The following is a 10,204-nucleotide window of genomic DNA, read 5'->3' as shown; positions in this document are numbered from 1 at the left end:
CAAGGATTTTCTACTTCCCCCGAGCCCAGGTGTCATGGTAGCAAGGGGATGTCATTCTTGTGAAGGTCGTGTGCTTTGTTAGCACGTTCATTCTTAGACTGGTCCTCAGCCCATAATCCCATTTCAGATGCCTGGGGGGAAGAAGAATTTATGAAGAAAATACCCGCGGTTCAACTCCAGATGGGAGCTCATATTGAGGGAATCGGTCCGACAGTCTGCTCTCTTGCATTGTCGTCCCTTGTGTCATTCTTTGTGTCATTGTCATTTCCCAGGCCTGAAGTGTGTGTGTCTTCTATGTGAGCATACGAACTTCACCTGCCAAACAGAAGGGGCATGCTGGGGCTCAGTCATGCTGGCCAATGGCAAAGAAGAGGTGACAAAGTCCTGCATCTCACTTCCCGAGTTGAAAGCCCAGGTTTTTTGCCACAGTTCTAACCTCACGAAGACAGAATGCTGCTTCACAGATTTTTGCAACAACATAACACTCCGCCTCCCAACAGGTAAGCAACCGTCAGGGTTAAATATCTCAACTCATATGTTAGGAGCAGTAATGTCCGGCATTAACTTCCTCTCCTCCCCCTCAAATGTCTCCCATTATATTTATTAATTTGTAAGGCAAACTGTTCCAGAGACTTACCTCTTGCTTGTTTTGAAAAAAAATACTGAGGCATAATGGTTGCAGTCACAGGGCTGGGGAGAGCCAGGGATTTGATAAATTCCCTTCTCTAGGACCTTGAGTAATAAACATTTACTCTGTGCCAGGTACTGCTCTAATCAATGAGGTAGATATAAGATATTCTGGTAGGACACGGTCCCTGCCCCATATAGAGCTCACAGTCTTAATCTCCATTTTACAGATGGGGTAACTGAGGCATAGAAAATTTAAGTGACTTGCCCAAGGTCACACAGCGCCAAGATTAGAACCCAGGTCCTCTGATTCCCAGGCCCGTGCTTTATCCCCTAGGCCACATTACTTCTCAAGGTGACTATAATATTATTGTTAGAGCCTTCCCAAACAAATGAAAAGTCTGGAAAGGCTGTCCTGAAGAGGAGAGCTAAGGGAAGAGCCAAAGCAAGAATTAAGCATCCATATGCTGCCAGATTCGAGTCTCCTTCTAAGGTTCTGAATATCTTGTCTGTGGGTGGAAATTTAGAAACTAATGGGAACTCTGTGCATGGAAGAGATTGGAGGCAGTGGGAATCATAAGAAGGGGATCTGGTGTTCCCTGTTACACCATAAAAACACCATTATTGCATCAAAAAACTGTCCAGTCTAGTGCTTGGAACTGAAAGTGGCAAGAATGTTCAGAGGCACAGCATGGGACGATTGCCCTTCTTGATTTCCCAAAGTTGTCGCTTGTTGGACATTCTTTTGGTAAGGACTTGGATTTATGGCCTCATTTTTTTAGCCAAAGAAGTGGGGGAATGACTGCCTCTCCTCTTGGGGCTTCCTGGGATCCTGGACCACTTCAACCTGGAATCCCTTACCTGTGCCGGAAACTTCAGAGAGCAGCCGCGGCAGCAGGCACGCCATCGGCCCATTTGAGAAGCAGCGTGTGCTAGTGGAAAGAGCAAGACACTGGGAGTCAGGAGATTCTGGTTCTAGTCCTGACTCTGAAACTGGACTTCAGTGTGACCTTGGGCAAGTCATTTAGCCTCTTTGGGCCTTAGTTTCCTCATCCGTAAGATGGAGCTGAAATAGCTGGTGAGCCCCATAAGGGAGAGGGACTGTATCTGATTTCTGGGCAAGGGGAACCTGTCGGAGGCAAGGAGGGGAGGAGGGAAAGTAGCACTTTTCATGGCCTTCGTCCCACACTTGGGGTGCTTGGAAGTCCTCTCTCCCTCCCCCTCCCCCCTGCCCTACCTCCTTCCCCTCCCCACAGCAACTGTATGTATGTTTGTACAGATTTATTACTCTATTTTACTTGTACATATTTACTATTCTACTTATTTTATTTTGTTAATATGTTTTGTTTTGTTGTCTGTCTCCCCCTTTTAGACTGTAGACAGTGACTTCTAGACTGTGATCCCATTGTTGGGTAGGGACAGTCTCTGTATGTTGCCAACTTGTATTTCCCAAGAGCTTAGTACAGTGCTCTGCACACAGTAAGCGCTCAATAAATACGATTGAATGAATGAATGAATGAAGTACAGTGCTTAAGCGATTTGCACTCAGTAAGTGCTCAATAAATGCGATTGAATGAGTGGGATCTGAGTGGAGGGTGCAGAGCTAGGTGCCTTGTAGCGGGGCCTACAGTGAAATCTGTTCGATCCCTGTAAAGAAGATGGCGTGGGTCTCCCATCGTCATATCATTGTTATGGCCATAAATCCCCTCTAGCTGCCTGCTCCGTGCCTTTTCAGAACTGTATTAAGCAGAAGTGGGCGTAGACTATAGCTGCATGGGTATAATTCTCCTTTTGAAGTAGGTGGATGGGAGTCAGGCACAGAATCATTTCAGGTGCCAGCCAAAATCGTCAAAGCATCGCAGGGAGCTCGAGTTCTCCGCTCTGCTCTCAGCTGAGCAACCCTCTCTGATCTCTGTTCATTTATGCCTTGGCTAGTAGTTGGCTTCTGGGTCCTTTCAGACCTTAGTTTTCCACCCTGTGACATCCTCCCCCTCGCACCCCTCCTCGGCCCTACTGATCCTCAGCTGGGAATCCCGCCGTTCTGCTCTGCTTGTCTTTGCTCTGAGCTCTGAGTTTGGGCCAGACATGCTCAGTTAGGGGTCTCGCTTTCCTCCTTCACTCGGCTCTGTTGCCAGCTCAGTTACGGTCTCTTCTCTGTTTTCCGAGTCTCCCTTCCTCCCCAGTATTAATTGTAGAGGTATTGATGGTATTTATCATGTGCTTACTTTGTGTAGAGTGATGTGCTAAACACTGGGCTTGATAATCAGATCTGATACAGTGCTTAGACTTACACGGAACTCACAATTGATAAGGTAGAGAGAATAGGTGTCTTATCCCCATTTTACAGGTCAGAAAACCGAGGCCCAGAGAGTAGAAGTAACAATACTTATCAAACACCTGCTGAGGGTAGTGCACCCAGACAAAGTGGTTGAGAAATACAAGACCCACATTTCCTGCCCTTGAGGTCAGTAGAGGCAGAGCTACTGTGGTTGGAAGCATCAACAGGTATGGAGAGAGGTTGCAGCTTTGGTACATGTGCACTCTAGGAACGCAGGCTGCCATGGGGCTAGTAATGGGCTTCTTATTCTCTCTGGCAGGAGACTGGTCTAGAGGAATCAAGGATCATGTTTCTCCTGGCTTTCCCAGTTCTTTCTTGTGGTTTGCAGACCCTCACCTCAAAATAGAACTTCCTCATTAGTTTATTCTGAGTCCCTGACCAGCTTTGGCCTAGTGGAAAGAACACGGGGCCTGGACTCAGAGGACCTAGTTATAATCTCAGCTCTGTCAGTTGCTTGCTGTGTGACCTCGGGCAAGCCACTTAACTTCTCTATGCCTCAGGTTCCTCAACTGTAAAATTGGGATTGAGTACTTGTTCTCCTTCCTTCTTAGACAGTGAGCCCCATGTGGGAAAAGGACTGCGTCCAACCGGATTAACTTGTATCCAGTCCAGCGCTTAGAACAGTGCTTGACACGCAATAGTAAGCACTTCACAAATACTATTATCATCGGGTGAACTGACTGTGGACAGGTTCATGACCCCACTAAAGGACGCAGCCAGGTCTTGGTGGATATCTTCAGGATGGCAAAAACGGCTTGCTAATGGTCGCAACCTGGGGTGATGATGGGCTTTGAATGGCAGCCTTAGGGTCCTGTCAAAGAAGTTGTTTGGGAAAGAAGGTTCTGAAGAGAAATAGACTTAGGTGACCTCCAGAGAGGATGTGCTTTAATCCTTGGACAGGTGACACGGTTCAGCCGGAATGTTCTTCGGATACCATGTGTCTGCCTAGATACAACATGACACAGTATTGGAAGAATGTAGAGTGCACTCCTGTTTTCCTCTATTTTGTCATAATTAAGAAGAAGCATCTTTCCCAGAATCCCTTTGGGTGAGATTCTACCCCAGTATGACCTCCATGGTACGGGAGACTCAGCGTACTGTTAAATTGTCTGCCAGTTTAGAATGAGCATCCAACAGATGATTATTAATAAGAACTGTAGCTTAGTTCTGATTAACAACTATGACTTAACTGTAACATGGTCTGATAACTTACAATCAGACCATGTAACTTACTCAACTCTAGGAATTGGCTTTCTTAAGAGATCATATTTCTAGAGTTTGGGGAGGCCTGAAACATTCCTTCTGTATTGTTCAGAAGCTTCTGGTCTTTCTGTGGGGATAGTATTCAATGGACATCCTTAGGGGATTTATAATCTCTGCAACTCATTGAGACTATTTGTAATGAAAAGGTGGAAACAGCCAGAATCGGGGTAGGATGCCTCTCCCTGAGCCATTTGTGAAAAAGATCATCCTGGAACAGAGGTGCTAAAACCAATGCCCTCACTTGCTGCTTGTAAACTTTGCTGCTACTGTTCTATTGTGCCACGTGGCTCTTAGAAAGGCAGGTGAACTGTCTGTTGCATCAAAGATGACTGTCAGTAATTTCATTTCAGAGGTCAAGAAGGGAGGCAGAGAAACAGCAATGCAGGTGCTCCTGTGGAATTTTAATCCCTCCCCAGTTTCATCAGGGATATAGTCAGGAAATTCAGGGCTGAGAGCACACTATCTGCTCAGACCAAGTTTAGTCGAACTTACTACTGCACTTGCTTTCTTTAAAATGACAGCTTTATAGCTGAATATCAACACGGCTTGGCTTAAGATCCTTTGAACTTCAGCATTCTACTCTGTAAGAGACTAGTTAACAGGCCAATGCCAAAAAAAACAAAAACCTAGGATCTTTTAAAAGGTTGCAAAGAATGGATAGTCCATACAGCAAAACACAATTCAAATGCTTTCAAAGTAATAATAATAATGTCAACAATTAATTAGATTATTAATTATATTAATAATAATATAATAATTATTATAACAATAATAATAGTGGTCTTTGTTCAGTGCCTTTCTCTGTGCCAAGCACTGCACTAAGTGCTGGAGTAGATACAAGGTCAAGAAAGTAGCAATTTTTTCTTTAGCCAATGGAGCTAATCACTGTCACTATAATTACCGTGGTACAACCGAATTCATTAATACCAAGAACTGCTTACATGGTTGCCTGTCCTTCATAGGTGAAGAAGATGCCACTGATGATGAAATTCACTTGGTGCATGTGTGACTGAAAGGACCAATGTGGACCCACAGTCCTGGCTGCGCTGTGCACACAAAAAGACTGTTCCTCGTTGTGTTATTTTGTTCGATGTTTGTCACGCCTGGTACTGTTTTTGCTTTCCCCCCCCCTTATCTCTTGACCTTTACTTAGCTTCTGTTCCAAATTGCAGAACACCATTCTGTGTCTATCTGTGGCAATTGACTCCCACTTTTCAGCTGGGGTGTAACATTGTCAGAGGTTTTGCTCTACTGTTTTACTGTTTCTAAGAACTGACATCAGAGAGAAAAGCATAGATCTCTAAAATGTAAACTTAATGAATTTGTTATGGAACATATTTTGAATTGTGAAAGTCCATTTTTTAATCTTCATGTAACTTTTATTATAACTGATGAGACATGAAATATAATAAGAGGTCATTTTAGGAGACTGACTAAAAGAACATATGACATATACACAACCCATGGAAACTAGTCATTTTGGTCAATGAGGAGTATTTATCAAGCACTAATCCCTACAGAACACTGCACTAAGCATTTGAGAGTGTGCAGTAAAGCTAGTAGATGTATTCTCTACCTTCAAGGAACTTAGTGTCTAGCAGGGAGCCAGATACTAAAATAAATTATAGGGTGGGAGGGAGCAACTGAGTGTAGAGATAAGGACATAAATTCAGTGAGGGTAGTATGAGTCCCCAAGTGCTTATTCTCTCAAATCTGAACTAGTGATCAGTTTATAGGCAGAGGCAGAACAGTAAACAGCAGTAGCTGTGGAAAACAGAAAACACAGTAGCCCAACACGGGACAGTCTTTGTGTGTGCCCAAGGGGACCAATTGTTCATTTGCCGGACTTTCTTGCCACACATGCCACTTTGTGAATAGTCACCAACTGGCCTGGGAGTCAGAAGTACAGGGTTCTGATCCCAACTCCACCATTTGTTGTGTGACCTTGGGCAAGTTAATTGATTTTTCATTGCCTCAGTTACCTCATCTGTAAAATGAGGATTAAGACTGTGAACCCCATGTGGGACTTGGACTGTGTTCAAGCAGATTAGTTTGTGTCTAACCCAGCGCTTGGCACAATGTATTTAGTAAGTTTAGTAAATTTAGCATAGAGTGTTTAACAAATAAATGAACCCCATGCGGGGCATGGCCTATGTCCAATCAGATTAGCTTGTATCTACCCCAGTGCTTAGTTTAGCACAATAAGTGTGAAATAAATAAATATTAAAAATGCATGATTGCTATTTAAATGGATGTAGGTGCTCAAAGCCACCAGAGGGGATAAAGAAACTCATTGGAAATAAATCCAGAAAGCCTGCTTTTGAGGAGTGTGGAATTTAAGCATCGTGAGGAGTCAGATGGTGGTTGTGGTACCTGCTTCTGGAAGGTGGTATCTCTTTAAAGGACTGAGCTGAAACTCTTTCATGTTACTGCCATAAGCAATTACTTATATTAATGGGAACTGATTTTTTGACTTGGTGAACAGGCACTCGGCCTGTTCCGAGAACTTCCAGGGTATCTGGTGGTACTACAGGGTCATCACAAGAACAGTTACAGTTGGTGCTCTGAGGAGTTAATGATCGCTTGACAGGTGGGACAGACAGGCGTTGTTATGGAATAATGGAAAGACAGCATGCCTCTGATACTTTTGTAGTCGTATATGAATTCTAAAAGTAGAGTAGGCAAACTTTACAGGGAAGCAGCACGGCTCAGTGGAAAGAGCACAGGCTTTGGAGTCAGAGGTCATGGGTTCAAATCCTGACTCCTCCACTTGTCAGCTGTGTGACTTTGGGCAAGTCACTTAACTTCTCTGTGCCTCAGTTACCTCATCTGTAAAATAGGGATTTAGACTATGAACCCCACGTGGGATAATCTGATCACCTTATAAACTCCCCAGCGCTTGGCACTGTGCTTTGCACATAGTAAGTGCTTAATAAATGCCATTATTATTGTTATTACAGACTGAAGTTTGGTGGAGGGATTCTTTTTTTTTTCATTCAACTGTGAGACCAGATGAAATGTGGGGATTTCAATGGAGGCATTTTCTGATAAGGATTTTTGGGAAGTTAAAATTTTAGAATTTGTTGATGAATTTCCAGGTTAGAGCTAAAGATTCTGTGGACTTGAGAAGCAGCATGGCCTAGTGGAAAGAGCACGGGGCTGGGAGTCAGAGGACTTGGATTCTAATCCCAGCACTACCACTTTACCTGCTATGTGATGATGGGCAAGTCACTTAACTTTTCTGTGCCTGAGTTTCCTCATCTGCAGAACAGGGATTCAATATATGGTCTCACTCCTACTAGACTGTGAGCACCATGTGTGACCTAAACATCTTGTATCTACCCCAGAGCTTAGTACATAGTAAGCACTTACCAAATTCCACAGTTATTACTATTATTATTATTACAAGGGACAGGTGAGGGGAAGAGAGCGTGACCTAGTAGAAGAGCAGATCTGCCAGATCTGCCACTACTTGCTATTTGTGATCTTTTTTTATAATGGCATTTATTAAGCACGTACTATGTGCAAAGCACTGTTCTAAGTGCTGGGGAGGTTACAAGGTGATCAGGTTGTCCCACAGGGGGCTCAAAGTGTTAACCCCCATTTTACAGATGAGGGAACTGAGGCACAGAGAAGTTAAGTGACTCGCCCAAGGTCACACAGCTGACAATTGGCGGAGCCGGAATTTGAACCCATAACCTCTGACTCCAAAGCAAGGGCTCTTTCCACTGAGCCACGCTGCTTCTCTATCTTCTCAATCTTGGGACAAGTCCCTTAGCTTCTCTGGACCTCCCTTTCCTCACCTACAAAATAGGGATGAGCCCTGATTTCCTTGCCTCTTAGATTGTGGGACAGGGGGACAGAGACTTGGGAATGGATAACTCCATATCTACCCCAATGCATGACAGCTAATGCAATGTTAATGCCATAATTAAGAAGAAGTGTCTTTCCCATGATCTGGGCACTGCTCGGTCTAGAGACAAGCCACTTGGGTGAGTACTTGGAGGGGAGAGGCTGGAGTAGACTAGCTTTTCTTATGTTGATTGGAACTTTCAACCTGTCAACCTACGCATCAAGCAAAAGCTCCTCACTCTCGGCTCCAAGGCTCTCCATCACCTCACCCCCCCTACTACCTCACCTCCTTTTTCTCCTTCTACAGCCCAGCCTGCACCCTCCGCTCCTCTGCTACTAACTTCCTCACTGTGCCTTGTTCTCGCCTGTCCCGCCATCGACTCCCGGCCCACATCCTCCCCCTGGCCTGGAATGCCCTCTGTCCACACATCCTCCAAGCTAGCTCTCTTCCTCCCTTCAAAGCCCTACTGAGAACTCACCTAGATTTATCACTCTATTTATTTTACTTGTTCATATTTACAATTCTATTTATTTTGTTAATAAAGTGCACTTAGCTTTATTCTATTTGTTCTGACGACTTGACATCTGTCTACAAGTTTTGTTTTTTTTGTCTGTCTCCCCCTTCTAGACTGTGAGCCCATTGTTGTGTAGGGACCGTCTCTATGTGTTGCCGACTTGTACTTCCCAAGCGCTTAGTACAGCGCTCTGCCCACAGTAAGCGCTCAATAAATACAACTGAATGAATGAATGAGTGAATGAATGAACTTTTGCCCCTTTACCTTGGGAGGAGAGGGGAGTGCTTTGTGAGTTTCTTATTTTGCATCTAGCAGAATTATTTTTCTCCAAAACATTTTCCTGAGCCGACCTGACTAGCAGATGTTGCCAGAAGCTTTCAAATAGGTAAATCTGACTTAGAGCAGTAGATGTCACTAGAGTAATGCATTTTTCTACAAACTCACCCACTTTTGAAGAGTGCTTACTCATTTGCTCTTTACTTGATTTGCCAAAGTGAATGCAGGTTGTAAAGGACAGTAGCCTGAATGTAATGCAGATCAGAGAGCTGTCTATGAGAAATTATTGGGAAATTTATTTTTACCTAGCACATCCATAACAATTTAGATGGGTGTCAAGAGTGGCAATGCTTATACTGTTCCTCTGAGCATCTTGCAGTGATTACCGGGGACAGAATCCTAGACAGGGAAGACTACTGACCCAATCCAGGAGAGGCTTTATGTTCTTATAGCTATGCTGTTGGTCAATCAATCAATCAATCAATGGTATTTGTTGAATGCGTACCATGTGCAGAGAACTGTACCAAGCGTTTGTGAGAATACAATATAACAGACTTGTTACACCCCGCCAATAGTGAGCTTCCAATCTAGAGGATAGACCACTGTTCTGGAAATCAAGAGACCTGGGTTCTAGTCCTGGTTCTAACAATATTAAGCTAAGATGGTCAAAGGCCACAGATGCCCTTTATAATGTGTTAGACGTCTGTTCATAGTAGTCACTAGTACTATAATCAATTCCTATGCTTTCCAGATCCAGCCCTATCCTTGGCCTGCCTTGTACCATGGCAATGACACTTGACCTCTCTGAAGTTCATTTTCTTTGACTGTAATGATAATTATAGTATTTGTTAAGTGCTCACTATGTGCCAAGCACTATACTGAGTGCCGGGGTAGATACAAACAAATCAGGTTGGACACAGTCCATGTTCCTCATGGGGCTCACAGTCTCAATCCCCATTTTACAGATGAGGTAACTGAGGCACAGAGAAGTGAAGTGACTTGTCCAAGGCCACCCAAGCGAACAAGTGGTGGAGCTGGAATTAGAACATTACAAACTTCTGACTCCCATGCTCTATCCACTACACCATGTTTCTTCTCTGTGGAACTGTAGAATGAGGCAAATGATAGCTTCCCTGTCTGACAGGGTTGTAGTGAAGTTAGAATATAGGTAGGTTAGGAAATATATTTGGGAACAATAAAATCCACAAAAAGTGTATTTTTCAAGCATTATTATTATTATTATTATTATCTTGGCATTTGTTAAATGTTTACTATGTGCCAGGCTCTGTACTAAGCATTGGGGTAGATCAAAGCAAATCAGTTTGGGTAGTCA

The 10,204-nt window shown here is 43.8% G+C and overlaps 1 protein-coding gene across 2 annotated transcripts in view; it reads left to right on the top strand.

Moving 5' to 3' along the window:
* Positions 1–274: 274 nt before the first annotated feature.
* The window catches only part of ACVR1C (activin A receptor type 1C), a 32,313-nt gene continuing 22,383 nt past the window's right edge, over positions 275–10,204 (top strand). For both annotated transcript variants that reach the window (XM_038751385.1, XM_038751384.1), the window contains exon 1: positions 275–500. In XM_038751385.1, coding sequence (XP_038607313.1) covers positions 350–500 — 151 coding nt within the window. In that variant the 5' untranslated portion in view covers positions 275–349. The remainder of the gene's footprint in view (positions 501–10,204) is intronic.

Source organism: Tachyglossus aculeatus, chromosome 9 (genome assembly GCF_015852505.1).
Source record: "Tachyglossus aculeatus isolate mTacAcu1 chromosome 9, mTacAcu1.pri, whole genome shotgun sequence".
Classification (NCBI taxonomy): Eukaryota; Metazoa; Chordata; class Mammalia; order Monotremata; family Tachyglossidae; genus Tachyglossus; species Tachyglossus aculeatus.
Note: the sequence above shows the minus strand (reverse complement) of the source record. Positions and strands in the feature narration are given on the sequence as shown.